This window comes from Apodemus sylvaticus, chromosome 12, assembly GCF_947179515.1.
Source record: "Apodemus sylvaticus chromosome 12, mApoSyl1.1, whole genome shotgun sequence".
NCBI lineage: Eukaryota > Metazoa > Chordata > Mammalia > Rodentia > Muridae > Apodemus > Apodemus sylvaticus.
This window is the reverse complement of record NC_067483.1, coordinates 100458437-100483098: the sequence shown is the minus strand read 5'-3', so window position 1 is coordinate 100483098 and position 24662 is coordinate 100458437. Positions and strand designations below refer to the sequence as shown.

The 24662-nt window shown below is 37.9% G+C and overlaps 1 protein-coding gene across 2 annotated transcripts in view; it reads left to right on the top strand.

Annotated features, from left to right (window-relative positions):
- Positions 1 to 24662, top strand: part of Syt14 (synaptotagmin 14) — a 151736-nt gene that overhangs the window by 103876 nt on the left and 23198 nt on the right. For both annotated transcript variants that reach the window (XM_052200935.1, XM_052200936.1), the window contains 2 exons: positions 6361 to 6632; positions 9509 to 9958. In XM_052200935.1, the coding sequence (XP_052056895.1) occupies positions 6361 to 6632; positions 9509 to 9958 (722 nt within the window). The remainder of the gene's footprint in view (positions 1 to 6360; positions 6633 to 9508; positions 9959 to 24662) is intronic.

Here is a 24662-nt window from a genome sequence, read left to right as displayed (position 1 = left end):
CCTGAGTGATCACGTGCTGTCAACGCCTTCACTCATGTTGCTGCCTTCTCTTTCTTTGTTTGATACTAATTTTTATCCTATGCTCTTCCTCAACAAAAGAAGCACTGTACTTACTGAAGGCAAGGGTGGTTTGTACTATTTCAGAGATGAGTCAGCAAGTTGAATTTTTTCTCACTCAAAGAGAACGTGTGTTGAGTAAGGAGAATTAGCTGTTGCTGCCACTGCTGCTACTTCTGCTTCTTTTCTTCCTCCCCCTCTTCCTCCTCCTCCTTCCTCTTTCTCTTCTTCCTCCATCACTTCTCCTTCCTCTTTTCTCCTTTCTTCTTCTCCAAAATAAAGTCACACTTTGTAGCCCTAGTTGACCTGGAACTCATTATATAGATCAAGTTAGCCTCAGACTCATGGAAATCCACCTGCCTCTGCCTACTAAGTGCTGGAATTAAAGGTTATGCTACCATGTCTGGTCATTAGCTTTTTTTATGTGTGGAGGATAGTCTGAGTCAGGGATTATTTCAGACCATCAAGAAAATAAGCTAAATAAGGAATTAGAGTTTTAAGACCATACAAAAATAATTCAAACTATATTCTTGTAAAATTCATTCAAAGGTGCAAAAAGTAAAAAGATAATTTTAAACCCATAGTCTTTTACTGAAGTTCTACTGTCAAGGTTTTCCAATGATACTTACTATGCTATAACATACTGGTTGTCTAGGTTACAAAGGTCAAATATAGACTTACTCCAGTCTCCTCTCATACATAAAGGTACATGTGTCCTGCTTTGAACACTATTCAAAGGTAGCAGCTTCTTAATTTCCTTTGTGACTATGCCAGAGTTGTATGTTCAAGTTTGTAATAATCTACTTTCAAAATGGAGGGTTTTCTGTCTGAAAACACAGAAAAGGCTCAGCAAATCCTCTCTGACTGTGGGAGGGATACTCCATTGCATCTCTTCGACCTTGTGAACTTTAATGGCAAACACATTGTTTCATAAGTTTGATTTGAGTTCTGCCAAACACGGGTGTTTAAGGCACGCCATCCCTTGGCTCTTCTGCTCCTCTACTTCTTTGCTGTCATATACAGAGATGAGTGTGAGATCTTCATGCATTCAGGATCTCTGTGGAATGCAGGGTGGCATTGAACAAGAAAATTCCTCTGAAGCAGGACACTAGAGGTATTTCTGGTGTTCCCAAGTGGAACAACCTGTTAATTTTTGTTATCCCTGTGTTGTTGTGAAAGAAAAACACTTGCTAGCTAGTGCAGCATATCAAATGCCAGGGCTGTCTTAATTTGTTCAAGAAGGAGCTTCCATCTGGAGTGGCAACTGCAGTTGAAATCATCTTCTAATTAAGGTTATGATAATCTGCCATGGTTCTTCTTTCCTTTTTCATTTTAATTTTTGCAATGCTTTTCAAATTATTAGTTTTTGCAGTGGCAAAACTAGTGAAAGCATTTATGAAACATGTAATTCTCAAGTCTGTGTTTCTCTTTTGAGATTCCTTGCTGAAGAAAGGAAGTTTGGCTTGTTTGTAACTAATCAATCCTGAATGAGTATAGCCACTGCTGAGAAATTTGAAGTCTATCAGTTGTTGAAAGAACACATGAACACTGTGATTGAAAAAATAACACCAATATAATTTGTTTTTAGACATTTTGTGGTTTTAGACATTAATTATGAGATTGATTTAAGATCTTACTTTTCAATTGTCCTTTGCATGTGCATAGAAACTCACTTGCCTTTTCACTTATTAATCCCCTATGCTGAGACAGTGTCAAACTTCCTTTAGTATAACAAATCCTCCCTCTTTTCCCCTCTGTCTTTCTCTTGTTTTTTGTTTTATGTCATGATAGTTACCTGAAATTACTGGCAATTTTAATTCTTTCCATTCATTTTCTACCTTCTTGATCCTGCCTTATTGTACTGGCTGGAAAGGACCTCTGGTGTGTTGTTGAATAGAGGTAGTGATAACAGATACTCTTGTGTTATTCCCGAACTCAGAGGTAAAGCTTTCAACCCTTCATCATCAAATATGACATTTTTTTTGTAGGACTTATCTGCAGGTGAGGGAGGGAATTTCTTAATTTCTCAGATTTTATCATTAATGGGTAATGAATTTTGCCAAGTACTTTTTTAATATTACAGTTAACATACTATTTTTTACTGTTAATTTTTATGTGTAGTAAATTTGATTGGTTAAATTTTGAAAGCTAAATTCACTTAGAACACAGCATTCCTATGAAGTTAACCAAATTGGTTTGATACAGTGCTACCTGTGTGGTTCTGGGTTTGCAGTGCATATATCCTGAAAGTTTTTATGTCTATCTTTACAAGATGGATTAGCTAACACTTTGTTTTTCTTTGAGAGTTTTTTTTAAGTCTTGGTATCACATTATGCTGACATAATAAAATAATTTAGACAATTGTCTATCTTTAATGTTATCTGGAATATATTGTAGAAGATTGGTAGGGTTTTGTCTTCCCTCAATGGTTAGTTCACTGGGGAAGCCATATGAGCCTACAGTTTCTATTGAGACCTTTTAAAAAATGCATTTTTTTTTGTTATTTTCTTGGGTGTTTTTGTAGTTAGTATTATATTGTGTGGTTTTCCTTTGTCATTCTGGGTCTATTTTAAATCACTGGTTACTTATTTTGTGATGGCATTCTGCTTTCTGAGGTGTGTTTCTAATGTTTCCTCTGGTGATACACAGCCTTACCTAATAATGGTCACTGATGCAGGTGCTGCTATCTTCTTTATTGTAAAGAAGGGGTCATGCACCCATATTCTTCCTCAAAGATCCTCTGATCACTCACTCATATCTGTGTGGACTCCCAGTCTCCTCTCTCCTTTGATGAAACAATAATCCTTTACTATAGCTATCTGCTTAGGAACTCCATTGTTCCTGGGCTCTGGCTGATGGCAGCTGCCTGATGCTGCCTCTTTGTTCTTTTGCTGTGTCCTTGGCGCTCTTTGAATGTGTCTCAGTATCCACCACCTTCCTACACTTATTTTGTACTTGCCCCAGCACAGCTCTAGAACTGGCCATGGCTTTGGGCAGTTCTGGTTGTTTGTAATATTGAATATAGATAATAAGATTCAACCACTGGGCTCACTGCTGCTAGGGTAATGGCTTTCTCATTGGGAAGCCTTAGAATGTTTATTGCATGGCTGTATGTATAAGCATGAACACACACATACATCTATACTGTGTTGACCGAGTATATGCCTTAATTAGTGTTTCTGTTGCTGTGATAAAATACCATGACCAAAAGCAGCTGGGGGAGAAAAGGGTTTATTTCATCTAACAACTGCATGATGTAGTCCATAATCCAGAGAAGTCAGGTCAAGAACTCAAGCAGGGCAGGAACTGGACCTAGGAACTGATGTGGAAGCCATGAAGGAATAATACTTCCTGGCTTGCTCACCCAGCTTCCTTATAGCACCCAGGACCACCAGTGTAGGAGTGGTGCCACTGTGAACCATTCCCCCTCCATGTCAGTACTCAACCAAGAGAATGCTCAACAGACTTGCCCACAGGCCAGTCTAGTTGGGGTATTTTTCTTGATTATTGCTTCCTCTTTGAAAATGGCTCTAGCTAGCCGGGCGGTGGTGGCGCACACCTGAAATCCCAGCACTCTGGGAGACAGAAGTAGGCAGATTTCTGAGTTCGAGGCCAGCCTGGTGGACAGATTGAGTTCTAGAACAGCCAGGGCTATACAGAGAAACCCTGTCTCAAAAAAAAAACCAAATCCAAAAAAAAAAAAAAAGCTCTAGCTTGTGTCAAGTTGACATAGGCTTTAGTTCATATTTAAGTCATCAGAGTTGGCCCTAGCTTTTTTCCCTTCCCATGTTCTAACTCATTTATCTAACAGTAAAAGACATGGCCACATTTACCTGGGAGCATCTGATCTTTGATCATCAGGCCACACACAGGCTTTCTCCTCTGACGTCACGCATCTGTTTGGTTTGCCTCCCACTTATAGATGGCCCTCAACATGAGCTTCAGAGTGCTCACCACCTACCCAACTGATGCTAACCTCCTTCTGCAATTCAGCACCATGGTCAGTGATGTTCCTAGGCTTGGCTGCCTTGTCTGTGTCACTGTCCTGGGCAAGGTCATCTGTCAGTGCCAGTGCACACCAGTGAATTCCTGCAAGAATTGAAATCCTGGCTTCTTTCATTCCTAATATTAATAACTTGCATTACCAGTTTTTCTTTTCTAACTACCCCGTTCTAGCAATGTATCAATTTTATTTCCCTTTATAATGAATTATGTATTCATTTGTTAATGCTTTCTAATCTATAGGTTTTAAAATTTATCTTTCTGCTTTTATTTTATACCTTTTATTTTCAGGGTGCTAATTTATTGTTTTTGTTTTATTTTCTTGAAGTTACCAAACATTCTAGTATATGCACTTAAACCTGCAAAATTGACTGACTATATGTAAGTAGGTATATAGCTATTATCTAACTTAACTCATTGGCAGATGTAGTATGATATTTAGAAGATAAAGTATTGCTTAATGAGTTAAATGGTGTCTGTTGAGGCTGTATTAGTAACTATATACAGAAAATGAAGCTATGGTGTTTACTTTGGTGTTTTTACTTTGACTTCCTTAGTCATCAAAGTTTGGGGTAATGTTTCAAATACCCATGGGTGTTGGCTTTTTAATCATTTTTTGTTTGTTTGTTTGGTTGGTTTGGGGTTTTGCTTCTCCTCAGAGTTCTTTCTCATGCTTGTCACTTCTCAGTCACAAGATGGCTACTGAACTTCAAGCAGGAGAAAAGAGGAGATGCCAATTGAGTGTCCCTTCTTTTATCAGGAAAACCAAACATTTCAGCACCCAGGCTGAAGCCTTCCACTTGAGCCGCTGGTAAATAAAGCTGATGCACTGCTGGTAGTACAGGGCTCCCTGTGTTGCTGGGCTATGCAGCTTGGTAAAGCCACTTGGCGCATGCCATCTTGACTGCCACGTGACTGTGGTTACTAGTAGGTCCTCTCTAGTTTGGCTTCAACTGCATTTGTTTGATAATGTTTTGAAGTTAGTGTACTAGCCTCAGTAAGTAAGAGTCTTTATTTACAATTGGGAGTTTTGATCAACTATGTAAATTCATGGTTCAGGGATTATTATTTTTTTATTTGAATAAAGACTTTGGTTTTTTGTTGGGTTTTTTTTTGTCTGTTTGTTTGTTTCTTTGATTGGTTGGTTGGTTTTTCGAGACAGTGTTTCTCTGTGTAGCCCTAGCTGTCCTGAAACTCACTCTATAGACCAGGCTAGCCTCAAACTCAGAAATCCACTTGCCTCTGCCTCCCAAGTGCTGGAATTAAAGGTGTGCACCACCACTGCCTGGAGGACTTTGGTATTTTTTAAATGGGGGCTTTAAAAGTACCTTTTGTCAGAGCAATGTTTAACTTTAATATTCAACACTGAATTCTGAACCTATCTACATAACTTTATCTGCTTAACTTGTAAATCGATACCAGTATAGCTACAACCCTATACAGTTCCCAGCTCTCTTATCTCATTTGTGTGTACTAGTGACAGTGTTTGCATGTACCATAGCATCTAGACTTAATATATTTTGGAGTTTCAATAACCATTATTTTGAAGGTAGATAAGAATTAAGAGGGTTTAATTTCTTAGAAAGAAAATGGAAAAATGGTCAATATTTTTAAAACTATGTTTATTAGATCATAAAATGTATAATATATGTCAGTTCTTATCCATTTTCATAGATATGTTTAGTCTTAATTGAAGATGGGGGCAGATTATTAAAGAAAAAAATTAAAAAACAATTTAAGTGAGGGAGAAAACGTAGCTTCATATCACTCCTGAAAGTGGTGGTTCGTCCTGTGGACCAGAATGAGTTGGGCATTCATAAAGACTTAGGCAGCACTGAACATGATCTATTTACGGTTCTAAAACCAAATAGATGTAGAAAATGCTAAGCTGAATGCTGATTAGATTTTATCCCCATAACTGAGAAAGTCATGTAATTCATTTGTTTTAGCCACCATGCTTTTATGACACTTCAAGAGGTTATCCATTACAAGGGAACTCATGAATTCCACATGGTATTGGGAATGCCTGGGGAGAGAAACACTCAGTCAAAAGATAGTTCTGATCAGATTTCCTTGTATGGTTCATAACAATATATGGCTTTTATTTTTCCTGATTTTACTGGGTGAAAGGAGAGTGGAAAGCTAAGGAAAGAGTCTGTGCCTGGACTAAAGAAAAAGAAAACTCATTTAGGAATTTTAACTGCTTTTGCTATTGAGTGTTTACTTCACATTTTAAAGTTATTTACAGTTACTTGGACTGAAACTGATTAGAAACAATGACCACACTCTTGTCCTTGTCAGGAAACTGCATTCAGAGGATGAGGAGGACACCTCCACTGGATGAGCTGCAGCCGCCACCTTACCAAGACGACAGTGGTTCTCCTCATCTCTCATGCACACCCTCTGAAATTGGGGATGCCAAGTGCGAGATTTCTCACTGCAGCAACAGCCCACGGTGTTCTTTCAACAAGTGTCCCAGTGAAGGAAGCACAGGTCACGAGGCTGAGAGCTATCACAACAAAGGATATGAAGATGATGTCCCTAGCGACAGCACAGCAGTCCTTAGCCCTGAAGTAAGCAGATGCGTGGCCACAGTTGCCAGGGAGGGCTCTGAGGTTAAGAGCCTGTGCTTTCCTGTGACGGTGCCAGTCGTACGGCATCTCCTCCCTTGTAGCTTCTCTTACCTTATCTAACTGTTGCAGCCTGTATTCTACATCCTGCATTTTTGTTGACCTGAGCTGTTGTTTGACGATTTCTTTGTAGTGCCAACCAAACATACTACCAGGCAAACTGTCCCAGAGGCATCAGTCAGCAGAGTAAAATATACAAATGACAACCAGCTGCCTAAGTGTGTGTGCTTTGTGAGTGAATTCTCATCTACTTCAGAGTGCGGCCTGCACAGGCCTTTAGGTCTGCTTCTGTTCAGTTAACTAGAAATTCTGTTATCACCTGCTAGCAAGAACCAACACTGAGATTTGAAAAGAATACCCACAGCTGGCAGCAAACACCTATTTATGGAACATAAAGGGGCAAATATACCTGCTCACCTCTGAAACTTGCCAACTAGAGAAACTTACCAATGGATGATAAAGCCTTGGCCCACAGTAAACATGGCAAGGCATGGGCTTTCCATCTCTTTGTGGGGCCAGTGCTCACTTTTTCCATCACATATTCTTTGTGGTCCATGAATCTTTGGCATATCTCATAGTTTGTTACCTTAGGACGGCTTCCTTATGTTTAGGCAGTCATAGCTGTGTGTAGGTATATTTCAGAAGCTATGGACTGCTGTGTTAACACTTTTTGGTTTGTTTCCACTCCTTTCTTTTATGGCACCATCAAATATATTCATATATATATATATATATGCCATCATGTATACATCAAGTATACATTGAGTAAATGTTTAGATGTGAAATTTTGATACCCTATGCTACTATAAAATTGTTATTTTTTTCCAAATTTATTTCATGTACCTGTAATATTACCTATCATTCATCAGAGTATTCTTGTAACAAGTTAATTAGCTAGCTCTATTGAAGGCTTTCTGCAACAGGTGGAACCCCAATACTTTGAAAGTGAAGGATTGTTTTCTTAGAGATGGGAATAGTAGCTTTAACATATAAAGGTTCCACCTGTGTTTCTAAGAATTGTTAGAATGGGTCAGAAACAAAATCCAGAAACAGCTGTTTAGGACCTTATATACTTTTTGTTTTCTAAAAATCTTTGTTACCATGATGCTACTTTTAAAATACTGAATTGAAATAACAAAGATACATTGATAAGCTATAACAATTATGAAATGAGTTTGTATCTCTAGCACCCACTTAAATCTGTGCATGGCAAAGTATGTCTGCAACCCGGTTGCTGAGGGCAGAGAGAGGAAGCTTGCTGAGGCTTACTAGCTGGCCAACCTGATTAAAACATGACAAGCTCCTGGCTGGGTGGAGACCTCTCTCAAAGAGACAAAGTAGAGATTTATAGAGCAAGAAACCTAATGTACTCTTCCTGCCTCTGTATATATGTTAGTGTACCCCCAAATACATGTGCACACACGAAACACATACAATATACACCAAACACATATAGCATATACGTACAAGACAATTTTAAGAATGTCTTATAAAAGTTTGTTCTTGTTTTCCATATATAATACCAAGGACCATATAAGACTTATAGTGTCAGAGACTCCTATCTTTTTGCTGTTCTAGCCTAAAGAAGGGCCTTTTGAAAAAAGAAGAGGAGGAAGAGGAACTGAAATAGAGCTTAACACATAGTACGGAGTTGACTGAAAACACAGAAACTTGTATCTCTTTCACTTATGTTCTAGTTAAGCAATGCTTTGCATAATGTCATCATTCAGGGCCCAGCTCCTTATCCTACCATTCCCTAGAGCACCGTTCTTGTTCTTTTGGTTGAAACTGACCCCACACACTGCTTGTATGCCTACTTGTGGAAGGAGAAAGGAAGGCAAGCACTCCCACTGCAAGGTTGAGCTAGGTGTTTCCCATAGGCACTCTGTGTGCCTCCATCTGCTAAGCTGGACAGTAATCATATCCACGAGAGGCTCTGGACTGTGGTGTTGCTCTCTGAGTGTATCCAAGGTTAGAAAGCTTTGGAACATTCTAACAATAATCCAATTTTTTAATGAACATTATGTATATTTTATTAAATACTTGAAGGGTCAAAGTGTGTAGCTTAAAAGTCAGAAACCTGGTTTAAGATTATCAGTAACGTAACTAGATAAGATTCCCCAACTATCACAGGTGGTTAAACCAGCAGGAATTTGAGACAACTGCTGGCAACATGGTCTTAGTTTCTGACCACGTCATAATTAACATGTGCAGTCTTAACCTTTCTTCTGCTTTTGAAATGTATATTTCTCTATGTCATTGGCAATTAATGTGAGAAGGATACAGTTGTCTTGAATTCTAGTTGAAAACTGAGGTAAGCACGGTCAATGGTATGAAGTAGACTGAATGTTCACTGCCTTGAGCCCTTCACATTTCTACTCAGGTTTCCCATTCCCACTGGCTTTAAAGTCTTATCATTTAGATGAAGGCATCTTAGACAGCCCTGAAAATTGAGCCAGATTTTTCTATAGCACTGAACTTTGCTTTTCTCTGCAGACTCCTCCCTCAGGAACAAAGACTATGACACTAATATGCACATTAAACTCTAGTTTATACAGACACACATCCAATTTTCTCAAAACTGTGATAGTGAATATTATGCTCGAAAGATCTCTTCGTTGTGAAGTATTTTACCCACTTAAGTTACTGTGCCCTGTAAGGTACCTTTTGCCTGTAGTTTCTTCACTATATTTATAGTTTCTTCATGATAGCAAATGAAAATTATTTTTATGTCATACTCTAAAAGAAATTGGCATTTATTCATACTAGATTAATTAATAGGGTTAAAAACTAAAAATATTTAAATTTGCTTTTCTTAGGACATGTCAGCTCAAGGATCCTCCTCGCAGCTTCCTAAACCTTTTGATCCAGAGCCAGAAGCTAAATATGGCACCCTGGATGTGACTTTCGACTATGACTCTGAAAGACAGAAGCTTCTGGTAACAGTGACAGCTGTCACAGACATTCCAACATATAACAGGACAGGTGGCAACTCGTGGCAGGTACACCTTGTTCTTCTACCTATAAAAAAACAGAGAGCCAAAACCAGCATCCAGAGAGGACCATGCCCTGTCTTCACAGAAACATTCAAATTTAACCACGTTGAATCCGAGATGATTGGAAACTATGCAGTTAGGTTTAGACTATATGGCGTCCATCGCATGAAGAAAGAAAAGATTGTGGGGGAAAAGATTTTTTATTTAACAAAGTTGAATCTTCAAGGGAAAATGTCGTTACCTGTGATACTGGAACCTTCGTACAATCCTTCTGTGAGTATCTCGTGAATGACCTGGATACATTTTCTGTTCATGGTCACATGAACACATGCCACAGGAGAAGTCTGTGATCAACCCCACTGCTTCCACAGCATATCATTTGCATAGTAACCAGATGCATTTACCTACACCCATCTGTTCTGTGGAAGTTGCCCTTCAAGATGGTCATGGTTTCCTTTACGTGCTTTCTTTTCTCGATCTAAGTCCTCATGCAGGTCCTGTGCATTGACTGCATTAAATGGTTGGTTCTGCGTTGTCCAGACTCACTGCAGAAGTTATCCTTTTCCTTACAGGTTAAACCAGGGGATTCAGAAGGAGCTTTCTCACCAGTTTTATAGAGTGCATACTGCTACCCAAATCAAAATTATTTTTCTAGAACTGCCACAAAATTATTCTAAAAGTAAAAAAGGGGAAAAAGTCCTTGTTATACTTTATATCTTTTTTGAGAAAAAAACTAAAGTGTTTCTCACTGAAAAATTATGACCTCAAGCTTTTTAATTTCCCCCATATTATAATCACACATTATCTCTATTTTTAACAAAATTCCCACAAGACATTACAGTTTCCAGGAGAGTAATGGCTGAGTTGTTTATTTAAACCAGGGAGATGCATTATGTCACAAAGTTATTTCAGTATGAGAAAATCTGTGACTTGGGTAAGTGTAAATTATGACTTATATTTCTTTCTGTGTCATATTGGATAAGAAACATTTTACAATGTAAATATGCAGATTTTAGAATACATTTAAATTTTAAGTTAGAGGCCTGATATTTCACGGTTGTTTCTAAGCTTTGACTATCCAAGCCTAAGGCCTAGGCTGTAGCCCATTGTGTCACACTAGACAGTGTCTGAACCTGCAGGTTTCCATTCATGGCGCATCCAGTTTACTTTAAACAAGTCCTTGCAAGATCTTTATAAGGAAAAGATAGTGGTTGGTGTATTCTGTCTTTTGGGGTTCAGTTTTATTGATAGAATTAACAAATTTAAAATTTTCAGAATAAGATATTTTGGGGAAATGCCTTTTAAAACATTTTTTATTGTTGAGGATTTCATATATGTACTATAAAATATGATCATATTTCTCCCAAGTCTTCCCTTGTCTCCCTCAGCATATTCCTACCTGAACTGCATCTTTTTATAACCCACTAAGTCCAGTTAGTGCTGCCCATATGTGCAGGGATATCGGGCCTTCCACTGGAGCATGGGACTCCTAGTAATGACCACATCCTCAAAAACAGAGTGAATCTTCCTCTCTCTCCCAGAAACTATCAACTGCCAATAGCTCCTCAGTAACACGTGAGGTTTGGAGGTCTGTGATCTACCCCATCTATGCCAGAATTTTGGCTGGCTTGATCTTGTACTTGGGATTCACACTGTGTCCAGGAGGAGCGCCTCACAGCACCCTTCCCATCCTGTAGCTCTCACCATGCTTCTGCCTCCTCTTCAGTGATGCTGCCTGAGCCTTCTGGATCTGAGCACTCAAGTTTTTATCATTCTCAGCATTCTGACCAGTTGTGCTTCCCCCTTGACTACTGCCCACTGAAAAAAGAAACTTCTGTAGCCAAGGTTGAGAACAATAAGGGCCTTTGTCCTCCCCAGACCTGAGATTTTCTCCAGGATTACAGTATGAAATTCTAGGCATGAAATTCTCTCTTGTGGGGCAGGCATCAAATCCATTCAGAAAGTGATTATTTACCCCATGTCTTGGTCATGTGAAGAACGCCATTACCAACACAACTCTAGCAAGAGAAAGAATTTAATTAGGATTGACTACAGTTTCAGAGATTTAGCCAATTATCATCATGGGGAGCATGACATCACACAAGCAGACATGTTGCTGGAAAAGTAGCTGAAAGTTCTATCTCCTGATCCTCAGGCAGTAGAGAGACTGAGACTGGACATACTTCCTCCAATCAGGCCACACCTACTTCAGCAAGGCTACACCCACTAATCCTTATTAAATACTGCCACTCCCTGATGGCAAAGCATTCAAATTCATGGACCTACGGGGACCATTCTTATTCAGACCTTCATGTCACTATTGCATCAGTGGGCATACCTAACCTGCAAGGTCCAAATTGCCACATACATACATGGTCCAGTGCTGGGAAAGACCATTGAAGGCACACACTGCTCCTTCCTCTTCCTCTTCCTTCTCTTCTTCCTCTTCCTTTTCTTCCTCCACTTCCTCCTCCTTCCATCCCCACTTAAACTTTTAACCCCAGTGCCCCTTCTTCTTTCATCTCACATGTATCAATTCATTATCATCACCATCATCATCACCATCATCATCATCATCATTATATTATGACATAGTAGGTTTCTATGTGGGTTTGCATATATTGGGGGGGTCCATCCCCTCTCTTTCCTGGTTTCCCCTATATTCCCACACCTCTCCCTGCTTAAGCCTTTCCACCTGCAGTATTCTGCCTCTCTTCTTTGTATTATTTACAATCTACTATCTCCTCTTAAAGCACCCCACAGGCTCCGTTCTAGTTTCTTGCTTCCACTTGTGCTCTTAAGTTAAACACACAAAACAAAAGATGTGAAATTGAATCCACATTTGGGGGAGAACACACAGTGTTTACCTTTCTCAGCTTGGGTGACCTCATTTAGTATAGTTTTTTTTCCAGTTCTATGCATTTATAATTTAATAATTTCATTTTTCTTTACAATTAAATTGTACTCCACTGTGTAAATACCATTTTAAATGAGAGTGCTTTATAAGGGGGGGGGAGAACAATTAATGTTTTAAGGAGTATGTTTTTATAAAATGAAATATTCTATTATTATTCCAGTTTTTAAATTTTTTCACTATCTTGTCTGGGTGAGTAGTAGTTTTCCATGGAGAATAGGCTCCTATACAATAATAACTGAATTAAACTAGAAGAGACTCGCATCAAAAAGTATGTTTTGTATTTTTTTCAGAATGTCATTTGTTCCCAGCCCCATATTACTTGTATTTGCCAGAGAACAGTGGTTCTCAACCTATGGGTCATGACCCCTTTCTAAATTGGTCCTTTCACAGGGGTCACGTATTAGCCTACATATCAGATATTTACATTACAGTTCATAACATTAGCAAATTTATAGTTATAAAGTAGCAACAAAATAATTTTATGGTTGGGGGTCTCCACAAAATGAGGAGCTATATTACAGGGTCACAGCATTAGGAAGGTTAAGAACACTACCATAGACAATACTACAGTTTTCTCTGTTGATCAAGCTAAGTGGTTCCTATATTCCATGTGTTAGTCTATACTCATGGATTGTGTAATTTTTTTTTTGCCAGGCAGTACAATAAGTGCCTAGGAGCTACTTACAAGGAAGAGAAAGTACCAGCTAAATAGCTTCTAAAGCATGCTGTTTAAATCTACAGAAAGCTGTCTGTCTTCTGCTCTTAAATTGTCCCCTAGGTACCAGTGTGCCTTCATGTTTAGTAGCCATGTCTCATTATTCTTTAGCCTTGCCCTCCACATCCTTTCAGAATCTTAGAGCTTGGCATACTACAGTTTTGAGGCTTCTTTATAATACTATTATACTGAATGTAAAAATGTAATATCAGTAGAACTCATGTATTTTCTGTATGTGCCATACTACTAATGTTCTCTTTGCTTAACTTTTAATATAAGCTGAGTGGAGAATTCTTATTATCATAGTATACTTGAGAGAGCTTCTCTTTGATTCTGTAAGACATGTTTATGAGGTACATTCATGAGAAAAAGATTGCTTCCATACTTAGTCATTCATCCTGGGAGCTTTGTAATGATTGCTTATTGTTATTATTGTGAGGATATTAACCTTTTATCAAGGAAGTTTTAATCCAAAACCCAAAATTACAAATTACTTTTAAAATATGTTTAAAATTTGCAGTTTATTTCATAGGTAACAACAGAATTCACATATAATATTTAGTTTCATGGATAGTTTTTCAGAAACTTACTGAGGACACACAAACATGACTTTTTGAGGACTCTGATGGGTTTTGCTGCTAAGATTAAAGCAGCACTGAAATGTGCCTGTTGCTTGGGTGTACTTCATCAACTAACGCACATAGGAAAGTTCAAAGACACAAGCTCCATCCATCCAGCTTTGTAAATTTCTAAAATATTTTAAGCATCAAGTTTCTGATGACCATCAAAGGATTTAGACCAGTGACTTTTAAGTTATATTTTTCTCTGATATTCTGATTCTAACAGTGAAAGAAGTCAGATAAGAACATTTGTGTATTTAGTTGTGTGTATGTGAGGGGTAGGTGAGGTGGAAGTGTGTGCTGCAGTGGATGCATGGTGGTCAGAGGATGGTTTCAGGACCTGATTCTCTCCTTTCACCATGTGGGTCCTGGGGATCACACTTAGACCGTCAGCCTTGGTGGAAAGTGAGCCAGAAGCAAGGTGAAGCTTAAGCGCTCACACTCTGATCTTTTCTGCAGTGGATTTAGACTGTTCTATAGCCTCCAATGCTTTTCAACTTTCTAAAGTCTGCGGGACTCCACCTCCTTACAACACTCCGACACTTCATAATACTCACTTTCCCAAGGTCATTTGTGTTTAGGGAAAGGTGTTGAATTCTAGATTCACATTTGATGTTTGTTTTGTAATACAGTATGAGCCAAGGCAATACTGAATGCAGGCCTGTGACAAAGGGAAGTCTTATTTTTTGAAGGTTAGAAGTAAAGGAAAGTTTTGGCAGATGTTTATTCTCTGTCTTCTCCATATTATGGACACCAAAGGGACTGGTAATAATCTGGAGAAATGCCTGTTTGAAAGTAATATTGATATAAATTAGTTAATAATATTAATAATATAATAAAGTTAATTCTATTCCAGGAAAAGAATAATTATATTCATAGAACTAATGTAGATAACAAATTAGTCTTTGATTTCCTGTTTAAGAAGATTTAAATTTCTGTCATTGGACATGTATATGTTCCTGCAAGTTCTCCCATGGTTTTACTCCATCCTCTAATCTATGGAAGGAAAATGAACATTCACAGGTGTTAGGTCTGTAGTAGAAAGGCTAGTCACCCTTACCTCCTTGTCAGTCAGGATGGAAGTGCCACCTGATCTGGGAGCTTTGCAAGGTTGTGATGGTGTTGATTGTGAGAAACAGTGAGTATGGAACCTTCACAGTGACTCTAAGTAGGAGTTGCTGTCCTCTGATTAAACAGCATCATTATTTAGTTTCAATAATTCTAACATTTTAATGCAGATTTATTATTCCTAATATTTTCTGGTGTTGCAGGTTTTTTCAAAAGTATTAAATATTTTATTTTTATTTTTCTTAGTCCCAGAAGTTTTTCTATTATAGTATTACCTGATATCATATAACCAAATATTTAATGAGTTTAGAAAAGCTGTATCTTCTAATTTCTTTAGTTTGGACCTTTGTTTACTTCACTCTAAGGGATCAGTGTTGTTTGTAGGTTAATGTTCCATGTCACTTGCTTATCAGGAGTTAAGTAGATTTAGGCTTTTTTAACATGAAAATTCACTCTCTTAGGACATTCTCTTTTTAGTTATTCAAATAGTAGGTGTTATAACGAAGCCTTTCCTCAATAACCCAGTTCCAGCCTGTCACCACTTGGCACAGTTAACTACATTCTAAGTCTTGATACAGATCAAACAAGTTAGCTAAAGCAAGAATGAAAGTAATAACTGGTTTACTACAACAGCTGAATGGTGGCATTTCTTCTTCCTTCACTTGTTGTTGAAATGATAGTATTGTGACTTACCAAAGCGCATATACATTGTCTTCATTTTTATACTATATAAGATTAAAGATATCTTGAAAAGGAGATTTATCACCAGGGCCGAAGTGTTAAGAAAATCCTGTAAGATCCTAGGTAGCAAAACAAATGAAGGTCAGAAGGGTGGCAGACTTCCTATACTAAAACCAAGCCTTCAAAATTACAAGGGAAACTTACTTCTTATGTGTTTTATATGTATAGCCCCCCCTGTAAGTCCTCAGCACAACTCTTTGTTGGGTCTATTCAAGTTCTGTTGCAGTGACAGTACCTGAGAAAACAACTAAAGAACTTACTTTGAATAATTGTTGCAGAGATTTTGACAGAGTCAGCCGTTTGGGGCTGGGATGAGGCAAGAGCATGCTGCAGAGGTTGCTCACTCGTGGCTACCAGCGTGTAGAGAAACAGGTTCTGGGAACATTTTTCTAGTGCCCACCCCCAGCGACCTACTTACTTCAATTAGACCCTGCTTTCTTTTTACCACCTCCCAGTAAAGCCATCATAAAAATTCATCAAGGAGTTGATCCATTGAGTCCTCATGATCTAGTTCCTTGCCCAATGCCCCTAACAGGACACCTACAAAGGACACTGCATATTCAAAACATTTATCCTCATTTTGAAGATGGCAAAGTAGACTTCAGCACAACCATGTCTCTCAAAGTCGCATTAGATTGTTTGGCAGTGACAGATCTTACTAGCTCTTTCTGGTTTGTTTCCTACTCTTAGGAACAGGCACATGTCTAAGATTCCCTAGAGTTCTAGATGCTAAACAGCTTCTGCAGCCAAAGACATTTGTTTTTGGTTGGCAGGGGAACAGTGAGGTAGATGCCATCTTTTACTGGTTCAGCCAGCAAGTCCAAGGAAAGACATCTTCTCTCTGGCTGCATCCTCAGCTGGTCTTGAGCTTCATGGCACCAGCAAGGGTGATGCCTGAGCTAGTGTACATCTAGCTCATTGTGGTACCTGCTGGGGAAGCAGAGCACTCTGTGGCTGTTTCTCCTTGTTCTGGAGCCATTCCTGCAGGAACCATCTAGAGAGGGCCCTTCCACTTTTACAACAATGTTATAAGCCCCTGGGTCCTCCACTAAATGTTTCTTTATAAAATATCCGAATGAGTTGTTTCCATCAGTAAACCCTTTCTAACATGGCTTCACTGGTTAAAATGGAAGCATCGTGAGCAGTTTATGCTGAACTAAGACCCTAACAGTCAAAACTGGGATATGGTTGTAGTAGGTTTCTTTTTAAACATGTTTCTAAAAACTACAGTAGTAAGAAAGATTGAGAAAGACAAATTCTTTCATTTTCTTTAACCCGAATAATGTTCCATATACTGGATACAATTTTAAGTATGTATATATTTGCTTCTTTCCTCTCTGAGATGGATGTCGTGGTCTCAACTTACTCAGAGTGGTCCATACAGGTCCTGACTTAACAGTCTGTCTTCAGCATTTTGTGCATTGTCATTATATCTATTAAATTTGTCCCAAAGTGGGGATTTGGGTTATCAAGCTTAATTTCCATCAACATTTCCAACTAAAGTGTATGAACCTGTCTTCTCTGTCAATTAACTTGGTTTTAGTAGTTAAAAAATGTTCAGATTTCCTAAGATTCAAGATCATGAGTTGAGCTTATAAAAACATGAATGAAATTATAGAAAAGATATGACAATATCTCTCACTTTTTTAGGAAAATCCCTTGGTATCAGTTGGCATTACTCATGAAGAGCCAGAGGTTATGTGGAATGACTGTTTGCATCTGTTCAAAGTCTTACCAATTTCAAGTAAATACCAATCAGCAAGGAATGCCCTAATTTAAGGGAAGAACCAGAGAGCAGACTTTTCTTCAGAAATAATTAAAATAATGTCACACATAACTTCTTCCTCTTTCTGCTGCTCTTCCTCCTCTGACACCTTGAAACTCCTGTCTCCCTAGGCTTCATTCCCTGTGTAGAACAGGGACAATGATATTAATTCAGACATAGGAACTGGGTCAGAGGTCGAGGTGGGGTCACCTCCCAAATAATGTTTGATGGGTGTTGGGAAAGTGAATTAAAGATACCAGCATTAGAAAGAGTAACACTTGAGAGCCCAGAAGACACCAACTATTGCATGGTGTATAGTATTGATTTAAATCTATTGAAAACAGTCAGGGCCTCACACCAGTCTTGTTGGGACCTGAAACCATGAGTCTAAAGCCTAAATAGCTGTGGTTAGTTGTTGCACAGAATCTGCCTTTTTGCATGTCTATGTTTTTCACTGTTATTTCCTGGGTATCCAGAACTAAAATGTGCCATTGCCAAGTTCTAAAACATCAGTTGTGTCTGATCATAATATTTAACATGAAACAAATGACATCATTGTGAAAACTCCAAAGATTCACTAATGGAGTAAAGTATCTTTCCAGAATTACCTACTCAAATTGCAACCAATTAAACTATTAAAAATCACCTTTACTAAAAATAATTTTACCTAAAATACTTGTAGTGAAATTCGCTCTTAAATATTTAAAATGGATATGAGTGGAAAGCAGTTATATGTATTTTTTTAAAAGAATGACTTTTCATTAACTGTTTTATTACCTTTAGCGATTCAATGCGCCTAGTACATTTTAGATTTACTTTAAATACTAAAATTATGGCCTTGGTTAAAAGTTGAACATATTTTGAAAAGAAAAAAGTAACATTTTAAGAGGGGTATCATCAGTCTGGCAATGAGAATTTTTTTTTTAACCAGTAGTCAATAGATTGGGTTTTTGTTTGATTTGATTTATTTAAACAGAATCTATTATGTCACCAAAGAAATGAGAACTAAATTTTCAGAAACTGACAAATAATTTCTCCAATTTCATTGTTTGTTTGTTTGTTTGTTTGTTTGTTTGTTTGTTTTAATTAACAGATGTTTGGGAAAATAAACCAAATGGCCTATTACGTGTGCTCAAGAATGTGTTTATAACACAGCCCCATTTGGCTGTCCTGGAGCTTGCACTGTGAAGTCACGGGGAGTGAGAAGATAGTGTTAACAGGCCTGTCCAGAACAGCACTTTGTGAAATGAAAACACTGCTGCTTCTATAGCTTGCTACTTTTCATTTCCTTGCATCTTCTTTTAGTGCTCTATGAAGACACATTTAAAACTACATCTTATGAGAGAGTTGAGGGAGCTGGAAGATTCCCTGTGAATCTTCTTCATTAAGCTTCTCAGAAATATCCTTCCATATTCATATTTAAATGAACATTCAATCATATTTTGCCACTTTTGTTTGTTAGAAGCTTATATATAAAAACATCCAAAATTGGATTCAGAACTAATTTTCAAATAGTCTGTGTTGTGGCTATCTTGGCTTATGTTTTCTATTGCTGTGATAAAATACCATGACCAAAAGCAACTTGAGGAGGACAGGGTTTATCGTACACTTTCATGTAACAGTCCATAAAGAAGGGAAGTCAGGCAGGAGCTCAGGGCAGGAACAGATGAGGAGGCCATGGAGGAATGCTGCTTATTGACCTGCTCCTCCTGGCTTGTAATGAAGGAGACAAGGGAAGGCCTCTTCACTCCCAGGGTCCCCTTCCAACAAAGCATGACATGAATGTATTTTTGTTTTGTTTTGTTTTGTTTTACTCGATATATTCTTTTTTTTTTGACTTAATTCTTTTTTTTAATTTATTGATATATTTATTTACATTTCAAATGATTTCCCCTTTTCTGGACCCCCACTCCCCGAAAGTCCCATCAGTCCCCTTCCCTCCCCCTGTTTTCCCACCCAACCCTTCCCACTTCCCTGATCTGATTTTGCTCTATACTGCTTCACTGAGTCTTTTCAGAACAAGGGGCCACTCCTCCTTTCTTCTTGTACCTCATTTTATGTGTGGATTATGTTTTGGGTATTCCAGGTTTCTAGGTTAATATCCACTTATTAGTGAGTGCATACCATGATTCACCTTTTGAGTCTGGGTTACCTCACTTAGTATGATGTTCTCTAGCTCCATCCATTTGCCTAAGAATTTCATGAATTCATTGTTTCTAATGGCTGAATAGTACTCCATTGTGTAGATATACCACATTTTTTGCATCCACTCTTCTGTTGAGGGATACCTGGGTTCTTTCCAGCATCTGGCAATTATAAATAGGGCTGCTATGAACATAGTAGAGCATGTATCCTTATTACATGGTGGGGAATCCTCTGGGTATATGCCCAGGAGTGGTATAGCAGGATCTTCTGGAAGTGAGGTGCCCAGTTTTCAGAGGAACCGCCAGACTGATTTCCAGAGTGGTTGTACCAATTTGCAACCCCACCAGCAGTGGAGGAGTGTTCCTCTTTCTCTACACCCTCTCCAACACCTGCTGTCTCCTGAATTTTTAATCTTAGCCATTCTGACTGGTGTAAGGTGAAATCTCAGGGTTGTTTTGATTTGGACATCGGTACAGGGAGAAAGTTTCTGAACAGAACACCAATAGCATATGCTCTAAGAGCAAGAATTGACAAATGGGACCTCATAAAATTACAAAGTTTCTGTAAGGCAAAGGACACCATCAAGAGGACAAATCGGCAACCAACAAATTGGGAAAAGATCTTCACCAATCCTACATCAGATAGAGGGCTAATATCCAATATATATAAAGAACTCAAGAAGTTAGACTCCAGAAAACCAAACAACCCTATTAAAAAAGGGGGTACAGAGTTAAACAAAGAATTCTCACCTGAAGAACTTCGGATGGTGGAGAAGCATCTTAAAAAATGCTCAACTTCATTAGTCATTAGGGAAATGCAAATCAAGACATGAATGTATTAATCTAATGTTTACTCCCCTTTTGAGATAGCCTTGACTAAAATAATGTCTTCCATACTCTTTTAACAATTGTCAAACTTTATTTTTTTCCTTCAGCCTTCTACCTTCTATCTTCTTTCTATATCCAGCTACTTTGCTTGACTAGTCCTCTAGGCACAGTATTGAATGTAAGTAGTAAGACAGATGTCCCTGTCTTGTTCCTGTTCTTAGAGGCAAAGCATTCACTCTGCTAAGACAGAATTTTTAGCTCTGAGTGTTCATACACATCCATTACTAGTTATGGAAGCTCCCTTTGGTTCCTGATTTGCTGTTGTTAAAGCATTTTGTGATAAGCATTGTCTATGTCTACTGAGATGATGGCTTTTATACCCTGTTCCATTATTGCGGTATATTACATTTGCTGAGTGTTTGTGTGAGGGAGTACATGCATGAGTACAGGTACATATGCATGTTGACAAGTGCTGCCCAGTGTTTGAAAGTTCACTGTATAGGCCAAGCTAGCTGGACCTCCAGCTAACAGCCTCAAGCTAACAGGAAGCTGCCTATCTCCACCTCTGAGGTTACTGTCATGGGGATTACAGGCTCATATTGCCATGACCGGCTTTTTATGTGAGTTCTGGAGATCAAACTGAGATCATAACATTTGCAAAGCAAATGCTTTACCAACTGATCCATCTTCCAGCCTATTGCTGTTTTCCATTTGGTAATACCACCTTTCATTCCCGAATAAATCCTATTTTGTCATGACAGCTTACTAGTTTTTTAAGGGTTTTTGTGGGACTCATAAAAGATACATGTGTTTATTATGTTTTTGTTCTAATGCCTTTGCCATGCTCTAGCAATTTACTCTCAAGGAATAAACTAGAAAATATTGTCTCCTCTTGTGTTTTGGTTCTTTTTTGAAGTTTTTCAGTATGTGCTAATATGTTAGTGCAGCTATAACAAAAGAACAAAAAACAGGCCCCTTACAACAGTGAGCTTTTTTCCTTTCTAGGTGTTTGAAATTATTGTTGGTAGGTGGTGGTTCCATCAGAAGTCGGATGTCAGTGACTGTACCCATGGTGACACTGGCTTATAGATGTGTCACTCTAGTCTGCATTGTATCTTCAGATGGCACTGTCTCTATATATCTCTGTGCCTGGTTTTTTTTTTTTTTTTTCCAACAAGAGTGGCAGTCATATTGGATCAGGGTCTAACTTCTCTACCATTGACCTCCTTTTGAAACACATCTTCACAAGTCTGCAAAGACTTTATTTTCAGATAAGTTCACACCAGCTGTAGTAGACGTTAGAATTTGAACATTTCTTTGTAGAAAATACACTTAATCTACAATGAATAGAGCTTTACCGGTGAAGCCATCTGAAACAGGGTTTACTTATGGGAAGTTTGATTGCCTCTGGTGTGGCTCAGTAATTCAGTTTCTTTTTTCTTTTTCTTTTTCTTTTTCTTTCTTTTTTTTTTTTTTTTGGTTTTTTTTTGGGGGGGGTAGTTTTTTAGATTTGGCTTTTTTGAGACATGGTTTCTCTGTATAGTCCTGGTTCTCCTGGAGCTCACTCTGTAGACCAGGCTGGCCTTGAACTCAGAAATCTACCCGTCTCTGCCTCCCAGAATGCTGGGATTACAGGAGTGTGCCATCCCTGCCCTGCTGTAATTCAGTTTCTTACGCATGTTTTCAGATTTTCTATTTCCTTTAAAGACATTTTAAAGCTTATGTATTTATAGGAATTTTTGTGATCTGTTTGAAGTTGTCTGATTCACTAAATTTCAGGTACTAGTCCCTTACTAACTTTTTTTTCTCAAGGTCATAATAATGCTCCTTTTTTTCATGTAGGAAAAAAAAAAGAGTTTAGTAGTTGTGTGCTATCTCTTATTTCCTTGGCCATACCAGGTAGTTTTCAGTTTTCTTGGTCTTCTCATAGAATCAGTTTTTATTTTGTTGATTTTTCTCTGTTGTTCTTAGAATGTCTTTCCTCTCCCATTTTTGTTAAAATTCTTGTTTTATTGCTTTGAGCTTAGTGTACTGATTTTCTAGTTTTGTTTTGTGTTGCTAGAGAATTTTGATGATTTGAGAACTGACCTTTTCTTAATAAAGGCACAAATGGCTACAAACTTCTCTGCACTTGTCTTTGCTGCATCTCATGTGGCATGTTCTGTTTTCATTTGTCTCAAAATACTAACTTATTTTTAATTTTACCTTTGAATTCTTAGTTATTTACAAATACGTTATTTAATTTACATGCTTTAAATCTCACGTTTCTTTCTATTAACAATTTCTAATTTAACTGTTTTAAAAAATTTAACTGAGACCTGTTTTTTGCCCTCACCAGTTGTCTATTCTCATTTACGCACAGAAAATGTCCCATAAGCACTTGAAAAGAAACTTCTGTGTTCTGCAGATGGCTGTTACACAGGTGGCACACAGTACTCAAGTCTTCTCAGGCCTTCTTTCTCTTCCTGTATGAGAAAAAGGAAGCATTGTTGACTTTAACTGTTATTGAAGAATTGGGTCTATTTTTTTCAATTTTGTCAGTTGTTGCTTTTGGTTTTTGGCTACATTGTTAGGTGGACATTTTTATCATTATAAATTGTTAATCTTTGTTTCATATTAAGTTTTCTTAGAATATATTTGGACTGGTCCTGGCTTCGCCACTGTAGCTCTCTTTCCGTTTATTCTTGCATGATACATCTTTTGTTTTTTTCCAGTCAGATTTTACTGTCACCTCGTTGGTTTCTTTAAATCTAACAAAGAACTTTTGTAGCTGTAATAGTATTGTGACATGTTGTCTAGAACATATTCTGCCAGTCCTTGACTTTTGGTTGGATGTTTAGTCCATCTACAGTTAATGTGATTACTGATGACAAAGTCTCACATTACCTTTTATTTATTTATTTCTTACTCCTTGTTTCTGTGCCTCTCCATTACAGTTTTATTTTATGTTAGGTATTTTCTATTATGCTTCTTTATTTACCTTTCTACTACCCTGTTTTCCAAGTTATTTTCTTAGTGAGTTTTCTAGGAATTATAATTAACATCTTAATTTAAAAATAATCTAATTCAAGTGAGCACCAATCTAATTTCAGTAGTATGTAAAATTTGCTTAGTGTGTGCCTCATTGATTTTCCTTCTCCATTTTTGCTATTATTATCATACAAATTACATCTGTATATATTAGAAGTTTATTAATAAATATTTAGATTTATGGCTTTATTCAATGTCTTTTAAATTGGATAGTAAAGAATTATATATTGGTTTTGCATTCCTGCCTTAACAAATTATGTAAAACATACAACTTATCTTGTAAGCTTGAACGACATTAGTCCAAACTTATGACCCAGGAATAGATTTCTTCTGGGAATTTCAAGAAAGGATCTTGCTTTGTGTTTTCCTTTTTATAATTTCTGCTCTTCTTCTTGACTCATGCTCCCTTTTCCATCTTCTCAGCCAACAGCAATGGGATTTTGACATCACCTTGATTGCCTCTGTCTCCTTCCTTCTTCTTGCATAGGGGAAGGAGGAGAAGAGATGTACCTCTTATAAAGGTACTAAGCTAACAGCTAATGATCAAGAGCACTCTCCCTTTGGACAGTCTCTCATCAGGTCTACAAAACTGCTTTTTCCATATAAGGTAATGTCTTAGTCAGTGTTTCTATTCTTGCACAAAACATGACCAAGAAACAAGTTGGGGAGGAAAGGGTTTCTTCAGCTTACACTTCCACATTGCTGTTCATCACCAAAGGAAGTCAGGACTGGAACTCAAGCAGGTCAGGAAGCAGGTGCTGATGCAGAGGCCATGGAGGGATGTTACTTACTGGCTTGCTTCCCCTGGCTTGCTCAGCTTGCTCTCTTATAGAATCCCAGACAACCAGGGATGGCACCACCCACAATCGACCCTCCCCCTTGATCACAAATTGAGACAATGCCTTACAGCTGGATCTCATGGAGGCATTTCCTCAAGGGAGGCTCCTTTCTCTGTGATAACTCCAGCTTGTGTCAAGTTGACATACAAAACCAGCCAGTACAATTGACTCCTTGTCAACTTGACACACAAAAACACATCACTATTAAGCCTCAACCCTTACTTTCTTATTCATTTTTTAAAGATCTAAATAACTTTAAAAGTCCCACAGTCTTTGCAAATTCGTACATATTAAAATTTCAATCCCTTTA